Source organism: Rhinolophus sinicus, chromosome 2 (genome assembly GCF_057876585.1).
Source record: "Rhinolophus sinicus isolate RSI-liver-muscle chromosome 2, RSI-T2T, whole genome shotgun sequence".
NCBI classification, from domain to species: Eukaryota; Metazoa; Chordata; class Mammalia; order Chiroptera; family Rhinolophidae; genus Rhinolophus; species Rhinolophus sinicus.
Genome location: NC_142502.1, coordinates 25,789,216 through 25,812,648, shown reverse-complemented (window position 1 = coordinate 25,812,648; position 23,433 = coordinate 25,789,216). Strand labels below are relative to the sequence as shown.

At 33.9% G+C, this 23,433-nt stretch overlaps 1 protein-coding gene across 1 annotated transcript in view; it reads left to right on the top strand.

The window, feature by feature from the left end:
* The first annotated feature begins 909 nt into the window (after positions 1-909).
* The window catches only part of PDE7B (phosphodiesterase 7B), a 289,479-nt gene continuing 266,955 nt past the window's right edge, over positions 910-23,433 (top strand). The window contains exon 1 of the mRNA XM_019732772.3: positions 910-1,291. Within this exon, the coding sequence (XP_019588331.3) occupies positions 1,271-1,291 (21 nt within the window). The 5' untranslated portion in view covers positions 910-1,270. The remainder of the gene's footprint in view (positions 1,292-23,433) is intronic.

The window sequence follows — 23,433 nt, the reverse complement described above, 5'->3', positions numbered from 1 at the left end:
AAAATTTCTGACAGAAAAAAAAGAGGTTCTGTTAGCAGAATGGGATAGGGGGCGAGAGGCTATGGGGGAGGCAGAAACAACAGATGGCCATCGCTGAGCTTTTCCAGAGTGAGAATAGAAATACAGGGATAAGCTGGGGCTCCTGGTAGAGGAGGTATCCTTAAATAACTGTACCTTCACACACTTTGGGAGAGAACATGCAGATACCCCAGACGTGGCTGTGTGGCATCACTGTGTCCTGCTTCTTGAATGACTCCCTGTGAGGAGTGCAGGAGGGATCTCCCTAGCATGGATAATCCTGACACTTCACCACATAAACTGGAGGAACGATTACAAAAAAAAAAGAGAAAGAAAGAAAGAAAAGCAGCGATCAGCAGCATACACATGATTTCTATTTTTCACTTCACATAATATTGTTCACTAGTTCATTTACACAATTGTGCATCCATGGCTATAAAAATTAAGGAACAACTCATTTTTAGGTGAGGGTAAAAATGAATTAGTTTGAAAATAAGCAAAAGCTGTAAAGTGGGCATATATACCTATACTCACATTTGGAAAAAATATGAATCTTGCTGCTCTTATACAGCTCGGGGTTTTGTCTATTTTTTTTTTTTTTTTTTTTTTTTAAGTTTTGTATTTTTTGATGCACTTCCCCAAAAGGTATTTTAAACTTTAAAAATTTATTCCTGAATATAGAAACTGTTTCTTGGGTTCTCCTGAGAGTGGGGTACCCAGGCTCACCACAGGCGCACACACATTCTTCCCATAGTACAGTACTTTCAAATTAATAGCACATGCAGAGGAAAAACTAAACCCTTTGACGTCACTCTTGAAATGAGGAAACATAAACAGAAAAGGCTCCACTCCAGTGAGCTGCCAGAGTTGAAGCTGATTGGTCTCCGCTTTTCCTTGCCTGTGGCAACTGACAGCACCTCCCAGCCTAGCAGGCCGGCTGCCCGCCAGTCGGTGGGTCTGGGCACTGCAGCAGGCTCGGCTCTGTCCCAGCACTTGTCTGGGAGAAAAGTGGTGTGCTCACCCAGAGAGAATCTCTTTCCACCTTCCTTCTTTCTCGATCTCTCTGTGTGCTTTTGTGTTGCTTTCCTTTTTCTTTTTTTTCTCTCTTTTTTTTTTTTTTTTTTTTTTACTTAATTATATTCCTAATCCTGGATGAAGTTGCTGGATTCTGCAGCACAAGTCTTCATGAACAAGCAGCACCGCTCAGAGATTTCACGGCATTCAAAGATCACAGAACTGCCACTATGGTTAAATGTCTTGTTTAATGGTTGAGGTAGGTACAACAAATTTAAGCGGCAAGCTCATTTTTTCTTGAAAGAACAGAATCACAGAGCGATGGCAGGAATTTTATTTAAAATGAACCTGTACCTATATATTTTTTGGTGTGTGATTGTTACTACAGCAACCAGCTTTTGAATTTCCTTCCTTTTTCTAGGTGAACTGACTAAACATTATCACTTACCCTGAATTAACCATTTCATTCCAACCAGCCTAATGAGACTTAGACTATTTTCATGGCACTTTGAGACCCCACTGAGCAGGGCTTTCTTTCTTTTCTTTTCTCTTTTCTTTCTTTCTTTCTTTCTTTCTTTCTTTCTTTCTTTCTTTCTTTCTTTCTTTCTTTCTTTCTTTCTTTCTTTTTTTCTTTCTTTCTTAATGAATGCAATATTTCTTCTCCATTGAAAATCTTAGAGTTGGATTATTTTTCTTTTTGGTGGGGCAGGGTTGGAAAATATTGTAAAGAGATTGGTGAGGGTTGCGGAACAGGGAAAAAGAAAATCAGTATTTTTCTTGAGTTTGTCATGTTGGTTGATAGCAGATTTCAATATGAAGAAATGAATAGGAAGAGAGGAAGAAGCTGGTAAAGAGATTGAAGGTAGAAAACCTATAGAGGCACATCAGAAAAATGAATTCTTAAGCAAAATGCACTTTACCACCTTGTTGCATTTTTTAAAAATGTTCTGGATGTAGAAGTCAATGGGGGAGATGCAGGAGCTGACCAATGATTTACACCTTATTATTTATAAAGGAAAAGAAAAACTTCTCTATTAGCACTCCAGACTTGCTAATTATCTTTTCTTACAATGGTTGAAAATCAGAGTGAGATATTTAATTAGGAACTTAAGTGATTGAGTCTGGGGACTAATTAGTCATTTATAAATTTGTGTGCTCTAGCCAGACTGACTATTAAAATGTTAGAGTAAATCTCTCTGCACTGGAAGGCAGACATATGCATTCATATACAGTAAACACACTAACTGCTGCAGGAAGCAGGGCAATAAAACGCAGGGCTAATGTTGTTTTCAATGGCACATTATTAATATGTGTTGAGGGGGACCCTTGCTAAAAAGCATTTCTATCCAGAGTCAATTTTTGTAAAAGATTCAAGTAATATATGATTAACATGGATTTCCTTATTATCCTTCTCAAAGTTATGCAATAGCAAGTAAGACAGGATTAGTTGAAACCATAACTCTGTTTCCAAAATTTCTTACTTTATTATTATTTTTTTTAAATTCTGTTCTCAACATTGAGAAACAGAAAATTTAAAAACTGGGTCATGTTAGCAGCAATATTAAGCAAGGTATCAAACATAGTGCATTTCAAAGGGTTAACAAAACTATCTGCATGAGACTGTAATGTACCAAATTAAGAACTGCAAAAATATTAGCTCTGAAATGTAGAGGATGTGCTATGAATGGACAATTGCTTTTCTGCAGCTCCTAGTGGGAAAACAAGGACTTTGTGTGTTGCAAATGCCTGACTGCAGCTCCTCCATTTCCTCTGCTTTATCTTTTATTACTGGCTGGTGAAACAAAGACGAGTGTCAGTAGTTACGTCTTGATTGACATTTTCACTAATAAAATGAAGTTGCTTTTTGTCTCAAGTAGAAGCTCAGAGTTAACTGGTTGTATCTCCAAAGTCCATATCTTCTTTGTAAGGATGTTTACCTGACACTGTAAGCTGTCCAATTTGAGTGTACTAAGTTGAACAACATGAAATAAAATTAGTGGTGACTATATCAGCAAATTAGCTGAAACTCTTTTTTGAATTAAGTTACTTAGAGCAAGGTTAGAAAATCCAAGATGTGTTAGGAACAGACATCAACTTAGGGAAAATAATTGCACCAGTAAATCTTTTAAGGCCTTACACTGTGTTTAGCACAAAGCTACACTTTGTCAGTTCTCAGTAAATATCTAGTTAAAATATTTGCTGAGAATTTACTACCCTTCATATGTTGTACATTTTGAAATGATCTTCAAATATGGTATATTTTCAATTGTGTTTGAAAAATATTTTTTGTGTTAATTCAGTCTCAAATCTAGAAATCGACACTTTAGTGGTACAGAAGAGGGCATTCCCAATGTTGACTTGCATTATTTTCAGCCGAAGACATCTTATTCTAAACTGGTGCAAAAGTACAATCACCAAGTTTTCTCAAAGTGGGAATGTAACACCTGTAAAGTGTCTCCACCTAGTAATTAATCTTCAAAAGTCTGATTTGTTGTTTGCCAGGCTCAAATCACAAGGGAATCTGCTTGTTGACTCACAGTATTGGAAGAAATTTATTAAGAGGTAAATTAATCCCAAGCAAGACTGAAAGGGCTCCATTATAATAAAGAGAACTGTCAAAATTAAGGATCAGAATAGACTTCAGAACATCTACAAATAAAAGCTAACAGATATTCTAAGTGTCTCAAATCACAATGATTTTTTGGGGGTAACTTACTCAGAGACTCTCCATGTACAGAAATCATTACCTAAAGAATCCACCATCCTGTGGATTCAGATCATGTCTTTCAAAGAAGTCTACAGACAAGTTGGAATTTCTTTTCTAGGAGGCACATTGGGCTGAGGAAGAGGGATTTGACTTTTGGAATTGCAATGGGACCCTCTCTATGAGCACCTCCCCATTTTACCTAAGAATTCACTTTGAGGAGCACTTCCATCATTCACATGGGAGGAGCCTTGGGGTCAGTACCATTGGCTTCTACAAGCATCCTAGGTGGCTCTGTGAACATGCTAACTTTGATTCTCCAGATGATGTGTACTTAGTGGCTTAGCAACCTTTAAAGTGGTTGATATGGAAGTTTGGGGGAGAGAAGGGAAAAGGGATGAGAAACCCATACTGACTGACTGAATATCTACTCTGTACCGGGCATTGAGATTTGAATACATAGAGTGAAATGTATCAGAATTCCACTGTGTAATCAAGGCATTTATACTTCCCAAGAATCATGTAGATATCTAAACGACTTAATTTGTATTTAGAAAGTGGCTGCATAGAGTACACTAAAAAGAGCATCAGAGAGAGACAGGGGATGTAATGTGCATCTCATTCAGACTCAAACTAGTTCTGGTGACTCTGAGCCACTTGCTTACTCTTGACCTCAGTTTCATCATGTGTAAAAAAAACTGGTTGTATCGAGTTATTTCCAACAATCCTTTTTAGATCAAACTTTTTATAGTATTTACTCTCAGTTGGGAGTTCTTTAAAAATTCCATTTATAAAGAAATGTGAAAGTGTCAAACCTTTATTCAAAAACATGACTGCACGCTTTCAACATGTCAAGGGCTATACCTGTTGAGGTGAAATGAATAAAAAGATAAGGGATGATTCCCACCTTTAAGAAACTTAAATTCTGGTAGAACATACAAACAAATAGTGGAGTCTGTGCGGACAAATGGAGGAGCAAAGGAGAGTTGGGGAGGGAGGTGGTGATGAAAAATGCAACAGAAGAGGTGACTTTATACAAGTTGAAATTCAAGAAAAATCATAATTTTATATGTATTCAATTCTATTAGTGTGATCTTTAATATGATCAACTGAAGGCATTGTCATTCTTCTAAAATACTATATTTGTAATGGTGTTCTTAAAAATGTAAAGTTAAAAAGAGCCCAAGTTTTCCTGTTGGTTCATTAAGCTACTCTACAGTCCTTGGATGGTGAATTAAATCAGTGCATTACTGTCATCTCCATCATCACTTGAACTTGAAACCCCTAGGAATTATAGAAAGCAAGAGTCTTGGACAGCAGCCCCAGATGCCAGCAGCCATTAGGTACAAGTAAGGAAGATTCACAAGCTGTAATATGCTGAACTTGGATGCGATGTGGTGTCATCGGAAATACCCTTGGTGTCAGGAAACTTCACATAGTGGCCCAGAACTTCCAGAGATGACCTGTGTGAATTAAGGAAAATTTCTTAAACTTTGGAGGCCTCAGTTCCCTCTTTGTTGAAGTGAGGCTCTTAAAATACTTCTAGGATGCCTTTCTCCTTTCCAAAGTTGGTGCTTTATCCTGACAAGATGAATGTTGATGCATTAGCGTTAATTTGTTTTTATTCTTCCACATCTCCCATCCTTTATTTCTACCATTTTCCTTTATAGTTTGCTTTTATTCAGTTGTCCTGATTTACATAATTTCACCTCCAAAATACTCTCACTGCCAAATAAAGCAAAACAAGGCCCTGGGTTTTGGAGCATTTCTCCCAGGAGGATTATTGCTCCCCAGGGAAGGTCACCTATCCTTGCCTCATTTCCCTCCTGTGAGGCTGATATGCTTCTCCATGGCAGTAACTCTTCCTTCAGATAATAAAGGGACATGCTTTGTGTTCATTGTAGCTGAGGACTTTACTGTTACACGACAAGTGTCTTCTTCCTAAGTGCCAATCATTGTCTAGATTTTTTATATTATTTCACTTACTATCTCCTCAATTCCAATTCTGGTGTCTTTAGAGAATAACTGAAAACATGTTAATAACTAAGTTGGAGGAAGCCTCAGAAGAAAAATGGTGAATTGGTTGTCCATTGAACATCTGCTCTGAGACCTTGCCCGAGGGTACAGGGAGGGTCATTGCCTCATCCTAGTAGTAGGATTTGATGCAACTCAGTTACCCTAACCCAGACACTAAGATATCCTCTTGGGCCACAGCATTCCTGCTGGCATCTCCTCTGGGTGAGGCTTCACAGTTAGCAGCTCAAGCATGGAATGTAGAGAGCAGAGTTTGTAGTTTTGTGTAAACTTAAAAATAAGATGACACAAAACATACAGAAACCAATTAAGAAATGTATCATTCTTAATATGCTAGTGTATAAATACCCCAATATTTGAAAATCTAAATCCTTTCATAGATGCTTTATACATTTATGTGCATATAGTACAGAAGTGTGAAAATAATAGCCTCAGGAAATATACTAGTAAGGCAAGTTTATGTCATACACTTAGCTAACCTTCCTCCCTCCTTTCTTCCATTCCCTCCATACCTCCATACCTCCTTTTTCTCCTTTTGTAAAGAGAAGATGGAAAAAATTAAGATTGGTAATGAGATTTTAATGGAGTTTCCTTTTGTGAATTTTGAGCTATGTTTGTTTTAGTTTTTCCTTTCAACTGGTTGGTGAATTTGCCTAAAATTTTTCAATGAAACTCCTGGTCATAATTTGTGTTTCACATTGTCATAATTAACATACAAGTAAGAAATACATTAAATATCCTTTCAATATGACAAAAATCTTCCTTACCTGCCCACTGCTTCAGACACACAAAAAATAAGATTCTGTTCAAGAAAGTAGTTTATACATGACTTAAATATACTGAAGGACATTTAAGAGTTTTGAGTTGGAAGACTATTCCTTTTTCTCCTGGGAAGGGAGGTGGAGTCCAGGGGTAGTCTGGTGTGAGGGGTGTTTCCATGGGTCTAGGTGTAAACATAAAGAGGTTAACATATGCCTGAATTGGTCAAAATTTGGTATCTAAAGATATCAAATAGTCAACATTGATCTATTCTTTGATCCTGGTAAATATCAGTCTAAGCACATATCAAATTTTGCACTGTTTATAATGTAAAAAGATCAAAAACCACCTGAACCCAATAAAAAGTGAGTTGTTGAATACATTATTTTAAATCCATATAATAGAATACCATATAGTTATTTAAAAGACTGAAGTAGAACTACATGCACAAATCTGGACTGATTTTCAAGATGTATTAAGTGGGGAAAAGAGCTACATTAGCAATTGCGTAACTACATATAAACATTCATACACACAGAAAATTTCTGGAAATTGAAATAAAAAAAACTTATCAATGGATACCTTTGGAACTTTGAGTACAGGATGGGAAAAGACTTACTTTTCATGTAAATACAGAGAGTGCCAAAAAAATGTATACACATTTTAAGAAAGGAAGACTATTAAAATTATAATACTCAATATATACCAATAACAAAAGATGAATTAATACAAGTCACATTTGAATTCTGCAGTTATAACAGGTGCTCAAAGTGGTTACCATCAGTGTCCAGACACTTCTGATTATGGCGAACTACTGCTTGAGCAACGTTGACCAAAGTGTCCACTTGTATACATGTTTTGGCACCCCCAGTATTTTAGAATGGTTCAGTTTTTCTCCCCATAAAATTATTATATATACAATGGGGAAAATTAGAGATTATTTATTTATTATCATGTGATATTTACAGTTGACAGAATAATTAGAAAGTAAAAGAACGAGTTTTATTTTCATCTTAAATTGCTTCACTAGCTTCTTCCTTCAATCCTACTGACGTTCTCCCCTGTGCCTTTGACACAGGGAGGGAGCATGCAGCTTGACCAGGAAGTAAGAGTCCTGGGAGTGAGGAGATGGACAGCTCATCACTCCTGCCAGGGTAACTTTGAGCCAATCGTCACTCTGGGCACGAGTTTCCTCATGTACAAAATGAGAGGCTTAGTTAAGCTCAAAGTTCCTTCCAGCTTTTATATGTGCCTAAGAAAACTTGTTGGTCTGTTGCATGCCCAGCTAGTTGAAATCTTTCTCCATAAACTTAATGTACATATTTTACTATACATATTTTATTGATTTGAACATTTCCACTAACTTGTTTCTTGTTGTTTTAGAATTGATCAGTTCGGTTTAATTTCTCCGGTTATTTAAATATGCAAAATGTATAATTATCCAAATAATATTTAGGGAAACCACACATCATCAATATATTTTTAAAAGTAAAATATACTACACTCTCAGTGATTCACAAAACAGTAGAAAATGCTGTTTGTAATAAGATATGCAGTTTGTGCAGTAATACAAGCAACTAAAATAAAGCTCCAGTTTGAATATGATTTATATATTTCTTGGTTTTCCAGGAGAAAAAAAAAAAAAGACTTTCATTTCCCTTTCTCATTATGCCACTTGCCAGCTGTGTCCAGTCAGATGAAAGAACTCAGTCATTCACAAAAGTGTAGAAGCATTCTCATAAAAGGAGATGCTGCTGTAATACAGAGGTCTAAAGAATGCCTTGATTTAGAAAAGGTCATTAAATTTAAGAAAAAAAGTGTTTTCCGTGAGATAGAGATATAGTATTTTTCCATGTCTTTGAGACTAGTATTCTTGCTTTTTCAATTAAATAAAAACTTTTTCAATTTCATTTTTAGTTTGATTTGGAAAATGTAAGTATTAGTCATTTTAATTCTCTAGTAATTTTTATTTTCTATTTTTCTAGACCTTTATGATTGTGTACATAATGGATAACCTTCTACTTAAAATAAAACAAAAGGGATAAACAAAACAGAAAGGAATTTGTGTGTTAGCAGTTTTGAATGACAAGTACTAACATTCTAAACTTTTCTCTATAAATCTTTTTAATTGTTTAAAAATTTATTAATCATTAAATTTAATGGCTTATAAATAAAATAATTGAGAAATATTGTCCTCGTTTCATTAATATGTTTTCCTCAAGTGCCCATGTATGGTTACATAAGAGAGAGATTAAAGGCAAGGTCCTTCTCAGACTGGAAGACAAATGCATAGAAAAGATTCTTATGTGTTATTCACGTAAAAAAACAAAAACAAAAACAAAAAAAAGCAAGATAGTGACTTGGAGAACAGTTTATTTTAAATGTCTTCTTTCATATAAATCTTTTCAAAAGAAATGAATGCATTTATTGAATTAAATGGCCATAATACTATATAATTTTTTTTTTTAATTCAGTTTGGATATTTTACATGGAGAGAAGGGAGAAGAGGAAGAAAAAAATGAGGATCAAACTTTTTTCAAGGAGCACTGAACTTGTAACCTAAAACGATAAGTTCATGTTCCAGATACTAGTCTTACTAAGATAATACTTTTCAGCAAGTTATGTAGGATTTTTTACTTTCAAGTCTCTAAAATGTAAATTTAAAGTGAGGTACTTTTAGGTTCTAAAATTTCTAGGGTTTACTTACTGCACAGATGGATTGGCTTTCAGATGTAATTAATCGCTTCATTCATAGCACAAACAAACGTCAAGTCACTTCATTCTCAGATTATTCTTGTTAGGAAGGGATTAGTTATGCCCATTTCAACGGCAAGGAAATTGAGGTTCACAGAAGTCACCACTAATAGACTTGGTGTTCAACGCCAGCTTTCTTACAATAATTTTAAATTGTTTTTATATGTTAAAATGCATTATGTTAAGGATTCATCTTTAATAATTCTAAACATGACTTACAGAAAAATTTTTAATCGCTTATACAAACATAAAAATATCTGTTTCGAACTGTGAAAGCAGTCTGCTCAGTATGTATACACAGGAAGTTCCAATATAGAGAGGAATAACATTATTTCATTTTAAATGCATTTACCATGGATGAATCTGACACTCTAAACTTCAGAACTTTTGCTCTGAGAGGCAGTATAGGGAACATTGCAGAATCTGTCACCGTTCATCGTGATTCACTTGTTGTAAGGGAACCTCTGTGTAGCCATTACCCAAGCCAAGAAATAGAACATTATTACATGATTGCCACCTCTGAAATCTCATCAGGCCCCTTTGTTCTTTGATTCATCGCTATATCTTTAGACTCATTAGGTTGTTGCACATGGCTGTATTTTATTCTCATTATTATGTAGTGTTTAATTATCTGAATATGCAATCATTTATTCACCCATTCTACTGTGGAAAAACATTTGAGTTGTGTCTAGTTTTTAATGTTATGAATAACACTGGCCTGAGTATTCTTGTCTTTCGTTGCACATGTACATATATTTCTGTTGAGTATGTAGGAGTAAGTTGCTGGGCCACAGAGAATGTGTATTTTCAACTTTAGTAGAAAATTTAACGTTGCTCAAAGTGGTTGAAATAATTTGCATTCCCACCAACAATGTATGATAGTTCACTCCCTCATTAACCTTATATAGTAGCATTTCTGGTAGGTGTGTAGTGATAGCTTATTGTGGTTTTAATTTACATTTTCCTGGCTACGAATGAGTTTGAGTACCTTTTCACCTGTATATTGACCATATAAATATCCTCTGTTGAGTGTCTAATCAAGTCATTTATTTATTAATTTATAGGAATTTTTATATGTTTTTGATACTTTTGATTGTTATATACCGTGTTTTCCTGAAAATAAAACCTAGCCAGAAAATCAGCTCTAATGCGTCTTTTGGAGGAAAAATTAATGTAAGACCCGGTATTATATTATATTATATTAAACCTGGTCTTATATTATAGTAAAATAAGACTGGGATATTATATTATATTATATTATATTATATTATATTATATTATATTATATTATATTATATTATATTATAGACCTGGTCTTAATATTATAGTAAAATAAGACAAGGTGTTAATATTAATTTTTGCTCTAAAATACACATTAGAGTTGATTGTCCAGCTAGGTCTTATTTTCGGGGAAACATGGTATGTTACGAATATTTTCTCTCATTGGTAAAATCTATTTTCTTCTTCAAGATTGTTTTGGTCATCTTGGTTTTCTACATTTCTATATAAATTTAGAATTAACTTAAGATTCCTCCCTAAAAAACAAAACATCCTTGTGATTTAAATCAATCTGGTAGGATCGACATCTTTAGTGAATCTTCCGATTCATAAACATAGTATATCTCTCCATCTAACGAGGTCTTTGTTAATTTCTCTCAATAATATCTTCTAGCTTGTTTTGTGGTCATTTTACACATTTCTGGTTAAATGTATTATTAAGCCTTCAGTATTTTTATGCTATTCTAAATGGTATCTCTTTGGCTTCAATTTTAACTTTTTGTTATTGATACATAGAAAAACAATTAATTTTTGTATATTGACTTTTATTGGCAAGATAAACTCACTTATGACTTCTAATATTTTATCTGTAGAATCGTTTGATTTTTTGGTGTAGGAAATCATGCTGTCCAAGAATATTGGTAGTTAGGTATCTTCTTTTTCAGTACTGATAGCTTACTGTACTGGCTAGGATTATCAGTACATTGCTGAAGTGGTAACAGTGGGTAACACTGTATTCTTTCCAATCTCAGAAGGAAGCTCTGAACATTGTACCATTCAGTATGATATTCTCTATAATATTTGGAAGTTTCCTTTTATTCGTAGTTTGCTAAAAGTTTTTGTCATGAGTATTTGATTTATCATATGTTCTTTCTGATATCGATCATGATTTTTTTTTTCCCCCTAATATTCTACTGTGGTGGTGATTGAGTTTAGAATGTCAAATCAAATTGAAGTCCTGGACTAATCCCCGTTTGGTCATGATATGTTATTTTTCATTTATTTTTTTTAAATCCCTGATTATCTTGCTGCTGGATTGCTAATAATTGTTAGGATTTTGAAACTACATTGATGAAAAAGATTAGCCTAAAATTTATCCTTTCTCATAACTTTATCAAGGTTTCACTTTGGGGGAACTTATGTAAATCTATGCTTTTTCTTCCTTAAATATTTGTTAGAAATTGTAAATAAATTCATCCGGTCCTGGAATATATTGTGGGCAAGTTTTCAGTTATAGTTTTAATTCCATCAATTTTTATGGGCTATTCAAATTTTCTACTTTTATTTTAAGTTTTGGTAAATTGTGTATTTACAGGTCTTATCTATTTTACCTAAATTATTTTATAATTCATTACCATGAAGTTGTCCATAATACCGTTTTAATATTAGTCTCACTTTTTATTCTTCCTATTAGTTTATTGTGACATTTTTTAAAATTTTCAAACAGTTTTGCCAAGAGGATTATCAATTTTATTATATATTTCAAGTAAACAACTTTTGACCTTTTAAATCCTCTTTATTTATGCATTCTTGTTGTCTATTTTATTAACTTCTGTCTTTTACTATTACCTCCTTTCTTCCTTTTTTAGGGTTATTTGCTGAATTTTTTCTATATTCTCAAGTTTTTTTCTTCTCTTTTTTCTTCTCATTACTTTGAATATTTATACCCCCATTGTTTACCTTTGGTCTTTTTGTTCTCCGTTTTGGACATTTTCTTTTGACCTGTATTTTATTTTTCTAATTCTTTCTTCAGCTGTATCTACCCTGTAACTTAATGCATTAAATAAGTTCTTAATTTCATTCATGATATTTTTCAGTTCTAGAATTTCCAGGGTTTATTTTTGTAGTTTCTAGATCATTGTCAAAATTCTTAATCTTATTTATCATATCCTTGAATATATTATATGTATAATTTTAATGTCTTTGTAACTTTTATTTACATCTTTTGAGTTGTCTGCTAGTGCTTTTGACTGGATCACATTGTCTTGACTTTCACATACCTGCTTACTTTTGATAGAGCATTAGACATTGTACATAAAAATTATGGAGATAACTTGAGGCCTAGTGTGATATTATCTTTCTACAGATAGGATGTGCATTTGCTTCTGCCAAGTTACTAGTGGCACTATTAATCTTGATTGTCATAATCTGATTTTGTCAACACAAAATATGAATATATATATATATATATATATATATATATATATATATATATGATGTGCTTAAAACAGTGGCTAGCACATAATAACTACTATGCAACTATCTTTTTTCTTTTTCATTGATTTCCTTAAAGAATATGGAAAAAGAAAAAGGGAAGAAAGTATTAAAAATAACATATATAGCGTTAAGGATTCTAGTATGCACCAGAAATAAATTCTCAATTTTTTTCATTTTATTGTCTCTTATATCTGGAATAAACTTACAAATGGGAAGTTGTATTCATCAAAATCATGTACTAAGTGGATAAAAATAAGTATGTGTTCACCTTCCATATTTCACTATGAGCATTATAACCATTATGCAAAATTTTTTAAAAAGAAAGAATTACAATTTCCTCAGTGCAATTACCTTATTTTATAATTTTCACTTTCCAGTAGTATTTTGACAACAGTATCATTTTGGAGATTGCTAATATTCTGAAGAGATCTTGCGCCAAAGAACTATTTGTAATAGACAACTTTTCATCTGTACCTCACATATTTAATCAAGGATACCTACCAAAATGTATCATTTAATTCTTGATTTATAGCTTTTGTACATGGAAGCTAATGTTGTCTTATATAGTAGCTAATACATATTAGCTACAATGAGCTATTAAAAACTTTCCTCATTATCCAAATTGCTTCACAGTTTATAGTTCCATACAAGCAAATCGAATATCTCTGAATTAAAATGATAATTCATATGTGTGGTAAACACTCAAAAATTTTTGTTTTCAGTATACTAGCTGTTGGCTCTATAGAATGAGCAAATTAATTATTTAAATAGGTACAAACAAAATATATCCGGTAGTAAGCTTAGCTGTGCTGTAGTCAAATTCTGGTCTAGTTACGTAAAATCAGGTTTTTGGTGTTCTGTATTTATCTATTGCCTTTGGCTGTTTTTTAGCTTTACTTGTTTTTTTGTGTTTTCCTAATACTTTATTCAGGCTTTTCCAGTGCTGGGGTATCTTTGAGGCACAGATGAAATTGAAGTTACAGCTAATGAATGCAAAATATATTGTCTTTAGTCTAGAGTCCAATCACTAATTACATATGAACAATTTATAAATAGCTTGACAATATATATTTTAGAGAACTATTAAGCAGTGAAGAAAAATGTGCTTGATATATACTGCTGTGTTGATTTCCTTTTTAAACATATATTTCTAGTTTTCATACATTATATGATGTTTTTTCTTTCCAAATTAGAAATTTAAAAATTAGAATTTAAAAAGAATTAATGTTCGGTAATTTTCAAATATGTTACTAAATGAGTGCTAAAACGTCAAATTAAAAATATTAATGGTAAATTTTATGAAACGTTACTATTTTCAATTGATAATATCATACTGTACAGGTTATAAAAGATAAGGAAAATTGACTCAGTATTCAAGCCAAAGCATTAAGTTTGATGAGTTACTCCATGCATTTTAAACTGAGAAGACATTTTTTAGTTACAGCGCATTACAGAGTAATAACAGAGTTATTACAAACTATTGAGTAACTAAATAGCAGTTACACAGTTGTTAATTGTCACTTCCTCAAATTCTTGCAGAAAGGTACATGAGTTGTATTTGTCCTGTTTTTAACACAAGTATTTAGTGTTTCTTCCCTACGGAAATCCACAAATGATTTTTTAAGCTAATTTAATATGCTGAATTTGAACTGAAAAAATATTTACATACCTGGTAATTTTGACCCACCTTTAATTTACTCATGCAATCTTTATTAAGCAAGATGACTTCAATTATTTTCTAACTATGAAATGGGCCTAAAATTACATCATCTATCTCCAAAGAAGTCTGATATAGCTTGAGTTAGGGTTTCAGGCTAAGTCATTATGGCAACAATGAGTTTCAAGTTCTGCGTAGCTAAGGGTTCTCTGAGTCCTCGTCATTGTCCCACCGCTTGATGCCAGCATGGCCACACAAATCGTTTTTCTCTGCTCAATCTCATGGTTACATATGTTGACTTTCACCCCTTTTAGTGCCTATATTTTATCAATAGAATGGTCTGACAAATCAGTATATGGACAATTTTAAGAGAACATTGCTGGTAGGGGCTATCGTTGACGCCCAGAATTGTAATATGGTGGGGCTTCTCTACTTTCCCCGTAGTATCCAGGCAGCATCAGAACTGTGTTCAGTATTTAATCCAAGTGAATTCTTACATACGCCACATGCTTAACTGAAATTGAATTTGAGACCCAACGTTTTACATTTTCTCCTGTGTAGTTCAGCCTAGATACTTTAAGTATGCTGGCTCGTTTTTTTTTGTTGTTGTTGTTGTTGTTTTTTACTATGAAAACCTCAGAATCATAATAATCATCTGATTCTGTTTTTTTCTGCTTCACAAGGTTGTATACATATGTGTGCCCATATAAATATAGGTGTAGATAAGTAGGTAGACATAAATATTAGGGCAAGCCACTAAAATGAGCATTTTTTAGCCCCTAACAGTCCAATATCAGTAATTTCATATGGTTCCACCATGTATATACATAAATATGTACATATGTGTGAATGTGTGTATACAAGTACACAGATGGGATTATAAAGGCAGGTAATAAATCATAAAGATGCAATGTCTTAGAAAGCAGAGATAATGTTCTTTATAAGAGGTCATCATGCTGAGATCATCACTGATACCTGTCAACCCCAGAGAGATAAATGTTAGATACATCTGGCTTCTTTTGAGTGTGTGTGTGTGTGTGTGTGTGTGTGTGTCTGTGTCTGTGTCTGTGTGTCTGTGTGCACGCATGTATTTAGGACTTGGTTCAGGAGTATATACTATGTATATTGCATACATGTCAGTTGAATAAAATAAATTTGGGAACAGTTGATACATTCTAGGTTTTTGGCTTGCATCACTGCAGATACCCTTGATGTGATGGGGAAGACTGAAGAAGGTGAAGTTGGAGAAGGGAGATGCAGAAAGAAGTTAGGAGTTCAGTTTAGGACACATTAAGTTTGAGATGCAGTGTTCAGGGCAGAGATCAGAACCTAGGAAGACAATGTAAATAGGAAGAGGGTGGAGAACTAAGCCTTCCACCAACATTCAGAGGTTGGGAGTGGAGGAGAAGTCAGGAAATGATTCAAACACATATGCATCTGGTTTTTACATGGCATTGGCTATATTATTGGAGTCTTGCCAGAGCTCATGCTTCAGAAGACTCTATAGACATGAAAGCGTCTTTATACATTCCTAGTGGTGAGGGGCTGAGGCTTCCGGCTTGGATCCTGACGACAGGAATTTTCCATACATACTTGAGAACAGCACAAAGAAACTGTGATATAAATATACTCCTCCGTGTTTACTCTTAGATGTTTTTAGCACAAGTGTAATTATCTGTGGCCCCTAGTGAGAGCTCAGTTGCTTTAAAGGGTGCCATTATTATACATTGTCCTTCACTCAAAAGTATGGGCATCTGGGATTTACAAAGATACAATTTAGAATGACTTTTGTTTTGATACAAAAGTCTAGAACTGGACAAGAATGTTCCATAGACACTATGTTATTTATGACAGTTTGGTTTCCAGTCAGCCCCAAAGCCTACATAACCCACAAGGATGTGAAATCTGAGTGCAAAGAATACATAGACCCTAAAGAACATAAGGAAGAGGGTTTATGGTTCAACATCTTCAGATACCAGGGATATACATTCTTCTCCTCTTATTTGGGCCTGGCAAAGCAAGGATAGAGAATTGCCTATTGGGTACGGTGACGGGGCAGAGAAAGGTGCTGCTGCGGTCATGGTTACTTCATGCATGCTAGTCTGCTTGTAGAAAACATAGGTACTTGAATCGAGGAGAAGAATCCTGGGGAAATATAGGAAACTAGAAATGTAGTCTTTGCTGTGCTGTGATTTACCTGTGCTGTGATTTCCAAGGAAGACACTGACTGTTTTGTGGCTCAGTTTCCATTCATTTTGTACTGGTTATAATAATCCCTCTAAGTATTATTGTAAGAAAAGTTTGACTATATACAGACATATATACACATACATGTTGGTGTGTGTGTGTGTGTAAAACATATATTCATGTATATTGATGTGTGGCAGTGTGGGTGGTGGAAAAACATAAGTAACTATTCGGTTGGTGGAAAAATAATTGCCATTTTTGCATTTTTAACATTTTAAACTACAATTACTTTGCACCAAACTAATATTAGCTACTGTTCATCATTATTGTTGTCTCATAGCCTTGTGCCACCTCTTTGCTTTGTATTTCAATTAATGATCCTTAGGAAAATATGAATGGCTTGATATTAATAATGTGGAGCAATAATAACAGAAATGAAATTTGAAAGAAAACAAATTCAAACAATTCAGAATAAGTTCTATTCATAATAACATTGTGATTATGTCACCTCATTAGCTCTTCATATTTTTTCTAACAGATGCCTCAGTGAGTTGTCAAAAATGATCTAATTCCAGTTTGTTAAAGGGTTTGAGTGCTTGTCGAGTTCAATTGCCTTAGCAAGTTCTATCTTATGTAAATATGATTAGTAGCGTTCTTATAATTTCCCTGCAGAAAGCAATCTAGAATTTCATTACAAATCATTATTTACTATTTTAGTGCTGCTTTGTAGACTAAGCCAGGAAGAATTCCTTTTTAAGATTTTATGAATTTATCAATGACTTCCCAACAATGACATTGTTTAAATTTTTCTCGTGTAGTATCGTCCACCTTGCACGAACACTGCTGTGGTCATTTTAAGGATACTTTCGATTTCATGTAAGGAACTACCAAACAAACAAAAAATCATACAGAAAAAAAAAATATGGCATACAATTTGTATAGCTTGTGCAATCTGTCCAGGGCAAGTGTCCATAGAATATTAAAGAAATGGTTAGAAATGAGAAGTTTCCTTTTTATTCTGTCTAATTAAAACTTTTGTGCTTCAAGCTAGCACAAGGAAGGAAACCCAGCTTTGTAGATCCTCCCTACATAACAAAGTCTCACAAGTCAAATCATTCTATGTTTGAAGTGGGTCTGTTAGATAAAGACTACCAGGAACTGTGTAGACACATTAAAGTCTGCCACAGTAGATTCACCTGAAACCTCACTGTTCTGCCCACTTAATCAACTTCTTGTTTAGTTAATAAAGAATAAATTGCATTCAGTGTACACATGAGCTTTGGAAAACATACCCTGAATTACCATTGTACATTTATACATTACTATTGAGTAAATGTGTTATATTTCTCACTTCTTCATATCTAAATCTTTCACTGAAATTCTGTTTTTGAAAACCTTATCATCATCAGACTGCAATTATCTTGGGCTTAGTGAGGATTTTTCTCAGTTTATATTTTATTCTGTAAATAGAAAGGGTGCTATATAACAGAACAATTTTTGTGTCTTGGTGTATTGTCTAATGCATTAGTGTTTTGATCATCTGATTTCAAATAATTTTATATAACGGCTCTTGTATTAATGAATTAATTTTACAATCATGAAAAAGTCATTCTTGTAACAATCCATTTACACAATTACTTTCTAAAATGAAGGTATCTGATTATTGTACTTACATTGAAGATGGAGAGACAGTGCTAAGAGCAAAACTGACTAGTGATGTGTCAGTAGGCAGCAACTCTTGTTTAACTTCCTTCATTCTACCACAAACTTCTAAAGTTCCCCTGTCAGAAAACACACCTGAATTCTTAAACCATCCACAAACACACAATGACCTGATAGATGATTATCTAAGAATGGGGGTAAAGAGGTCTTCCAAAATTCCCTTAGTCTTCAGGTTTTTTAGACTCAACGTTTAAGTCCAAGAATATTCTCAATTTTTTTTTCACTGAAATAATAGTGCCCTGTGAGTGTTTTTATTACAGAGTTTTCTTTTTGCGTAACTTGTTTTTGAAGGATTCTTTAATGATGTTTCAGTATGCTATAAATCTGGGGGTTTCACTAATTCTAGAAAAGAATAGATGCTGTAATACAATAATGGAATTTACTGAATATATGAACTAGGCATATATGATTTATTTTGAAAGGCATTATTTTTGTCTTTGTTGTGATTGCAAAAGCAATATAAACATGTAGGTTATTGGAAAATATGAAAATGTAAAAATTGATAATCATTGTTAATATTTTGTTTTATATTCTCAGGCATAGAAAGTTTTCTTTTATTAAAAAATACATTTTTAATTTTAAATATTCCAAATGTATGGAAAACTAGAGAAAATAATATGACATGCATCTGTGTACCCAATACCCAGACAACTATAAAATCATTCATTTAACACATATATATTGAAAATTATTATGCGAGACATTGCTCCAGTCACCTGCACATTTATCATTGAGCAAAATAGATAATAGGTGTGAGGGACACAAACAGTAAAATAAATGCATGTATAAAAGATGATAATGATAATTGCTATACGATAAGGGACAGCAGGGAAGATGGTTAGGGAATATTTTGGGGCTGGGCATGGGTGTTTGGGAGGCCTCACTGAGCAGGTGCCTTTTTAGAAAGTACCTGGAGTTGACAGAGTGAACTATGCAGATACCTGGGGAAAGAATGTCCTAGGGAGAGGGCATAGCCAGTGCAAATGTCCAAATATTGGAGTGTGCATGGTGGGTGGGGCCTCTCTATTTATTACCTCTTTTTTCTGCCTCATCAATTTCTCTTCTTAATCCAGTGGTTTACTTTTTCCTACTGACTTTTGGTTTATATCATCACCTAGTTTTAATCTTTCTAACTTATATATTTCAAACTATAAATTTCATTTCCAGTACCCATTTAGCTGAATACTATAATCTTTGAAACGTGCTATTTTCATTGTGGTTTATATCTAAATGTTTTGTAAATTCCATGTTTTTTTTTCTATTTAATAATTACTTAGAGTGGTTAGTTTAAGTTTCTAACTGTGGGAGGTGAAAAGGAGATTGTTCTCTTCTATTATTGATTTCTAAATTTCATGCATTGTGTTCAAGAGATTCCTAGGTATTTTTGAGACTTCCTTTGTAGCTTATGTTTCTAATTTATATAAGAAAAAATCCATGTGAGAAAGAAAAGAATATATTTTCTGTAATTGTTTATCCATAGTCATGTTTATCCATAGTCATTAGATCAAGCTTGTTAAACTGTTGTCGAAATCATCTAGTCCCTTACTAGTTTTTTGAGTGCTTGGATCAATGACTGCAATAAGTATGTTAAAATCTCCTGGTGTAGTTATGGATTTATGAATTTTTCCTTGTAATCTTGTCAGTTTTGTTTGGTACACTTCTAGGTTTATCTGATAAGTGAATGCATGTTCAGAATGATTATATTCCTGGTAATTGTTACTTTTATTTCTGTTATGAAGTCTGAAGTCTGTTATGAAAGCTACTATTTCAGTTCTCTTTTGGTCACTATTTTCCTGACATATCTTTTTTTTTCATCCTCTTACTCTCAACATTCCTGCAAGTGCATATTTTTTGGTGTGTCTTTTTAGAAAACTTGTATCTCAACTTTATGTTTTATTTCAATTGGAGACTGTGTTTTGACTGTCAAGCTAAATCCATATACACATTAAAATTTGTTTATTCAGTTTTAACTTTGGTTTTCTTATTCATCATGGTTTTTTGTTACTTCTTATTTATACTTTCTCTGCTTTCTACTTGATGGATTTGAGTCTTTAAATTCATTTTCTCTCCATTGGTTTGGAGATTAGACATCTTGTTTTTTATGGTTCCAGTGATTACCCTTAAATTTTTAGCATTCATACTAGAGTTAAAATATAAATAAGTTTATTTGTATTTAATATCTCTACCATATTCCAGAATAATATAAGGAACTTAAATAAGATTAGATTCACTCCCAAACTGTGTTATTATTGTCTATATTTGAGCTCTACCTTATTTTTGAACACTGAGCTATTATTTTTTTGAATTTTTTAATAGTAAATGCTTCTTTAAATTTACCTATAGCTTCCATTGTTTCCTGTATCTCATTCTTTCTTTTTAGGTTCACATTCTTTCTTTGAGGGTCTGTAAGTGGTAAATATTTTCAATGTTTAGAATTGAAAAATATGTTTTTTAACCCTCACTCTTGAATGATGATCTAACAGGATAAAAAATTCTCTAAGTTTCTTTCATTTTCTCTCGGCCTTTTCAGTACAATATTCACTGCATTTCAGTCCCTAATATAGCTGATCAAAGTTTTTCTATGAGTCTAGTTGTTGTTACCTTGTGGTGCGCTGTCTTTTCTAGTTGCTTTTGAGCTTTCTGTCTATCTGTTCAGATCTTCTGCAAAGCACACTCCAAGACAAAATTTGAAATACAAAAGATTTCTCAGGAGACATGGCCTGTGAAGGATAAAGGGCCTGGGGAGCAGGAGTAGATGGAGAGAGCTTCAGACCACCATGCAGTTCTGACTCTAGAAAAGGAAAGGGAAGAGGGAAAGTGTTTGGTGTAAGAAGAGGCTCAGCCTGCTGTGTGGAGCCTCGACCAAGTTCGTGGGGATCCCCTAAGCAAAACTGCCTGTTAGAGAAGTTTGGCATTGGACCAGAAGGGCTCAGCTGTCGTACCCCTATTACGTCCACCTTGACCGGGAGCAGTCTAGGGAGAGAGTGGCCTCATGTCAACACTGGTGTAGATCGTGAAGGGGCAGCAGCTGGAGACAGGTTGGCTAACTGCACGTCTTGACAGGTTCTCCCTTGAGAGGACATCTAAGGGCTGCCACCCGATCTTTCATGTTCTGCAGGCTCACTGAAATTATCTAGATTTCCCTTTATTTACCCTTTATAATGACATAGTTTTTCAATCCTGTATTTCACACATTTCTTCGAATCTGATAAAATTTCAGCCATATTTTGTTTGAAAAATTCCACCTACTTCTTTCTCACTGTCTTGAATGTCTATTGTGTGTGTGTGTGTGTGTGTATGTGTATGTGTGTGTGTTTTGCCTTCTCATTCCATTATCTATTTTTCTTAAACACGCTTCCATATTTACCATATATTTAATTCACCATACTTCACTGTGAAGCTTTTTCTTAGATTTCTCTTTCAGTTTTATAATTTTTTCAGCTATGTCTAAAAAGGAGTTTGATTGATAGATGAGTTTTCATCTTCAATTATCTTATTTCTCATTCCTAGAAGAAATATTTGTTATTTTAAAAATTTGCCCATTTCTATGTCAGTGTTCTGTTCCTTCCTTGCAATTATGATCCTTTCATGTTTCTCCAATAATGTTTAGCCCACTTGTTTTGTGGATTCCTTCAAATTGTTCTATTAACTCATGTCCTGATTCTCTTGTCTACTGATTCTTTCTTGATGAATTTGATTTTTTATTGTCCTTTTTAATTGTTTAGCTTATATTCCACAGAGATTTACCTTTTTCATGTTGTACATGTTTTGTGATTTTTTACAAATAGTATCCTAGGAATTTTACCATTCAAGAACCAGTGCACACACCATTTTTTTTACATTCCTATATCATTCAAAAGCCAGGCTCAAGTCTTGGTTTTCAATTTATCATGTGAGACATCTGTTTATTAGTTTTATTTTTCCTTTTTCTTCTCTGTATAACAGAAAGAGAAGCTGACTTGTCATTCCCCTGTAATGATGAGCAAAGACCTTTATTTCTACTTTCCCTGAGGGCAGCACAGGGTCATGTTCCTTTTCTTCACTGGAGCTTCATTTCAGTGGACTTTAAAATCCCAATCCTACACCCGAGGTCTTTGAAGTCATCAACATCTTTCTTAGTTTTGGTTTACCCAAAACCAAGTCCTGAGACAAGTACTCAAGGGCATATGATCTCCTTGGGTGCTACACAGAACCCCAGTAAGACAGAAGGCAAGTGAGTGGGAGGTAAAGGAAACCAATAGAGTATTTGTAAGCCAGCTGTACTAGTATATGATTAAAGTGAGCAAATTTGGGAAATGGTGCAAAATACATGCCTCATAATTAAACCACCGCAAAGAGTGAGGGAGCTGGTATATTTATACACCATATCTGGGGACCCATTGGTTGAAGGCTACTAGGGCTGGGGGAGGAGATATTCTCTGACATTCCCAACATGCCACCACGCAATCAGAGCAGCCTTCCAGAGTTCTGGGGAAAGAAAGTCCTAAGTTACAAAGATGTGGAGCCTGGCCATTGAAAATCAGCAGGAGCACCCTAGAAAAGTCCAAGGATGTGGACAAGGAACTCCCAGCATCTGCTCCAACATCCTGTGGGTGGTCACCGTTCTGATGACCAGAGCACTTGGATTTAAATTCCCTCTTCACTCTGATCCTTAGGGACTTTCTTTTCTTTATTTTGTGTAGCAAGGTATTTACAACATTTATTACATATTTTATGAAAATTTTATTTTTAAAATAGTATGTAGTTGGAAAGAAGTCTACCTAGATCAGTCCTCTTGTTGCTGGTACAAGTATCCCAAGATATTTTAAGATACACTTTAATTTTATAAAATATTGCTAAATATGCCATCATAACTTGCTTTCATACTTAAAATAACTTGAAATTTTTGCCATGACCAGACATGTAGGTCTACTTAATTTTTTAAGATTTATTTCTCTAGATTTTTAGAGCTATTTGTCTATAGTATGTCAGTATTACAAATAATGCAATAAATATTATTTCACATATATTCTTACATACTTATTTTTGCTAGTATATCTCTGAAATAAATTCTTAGTACTAGAATTTATGGGTCAAATTTTTAGCAGTT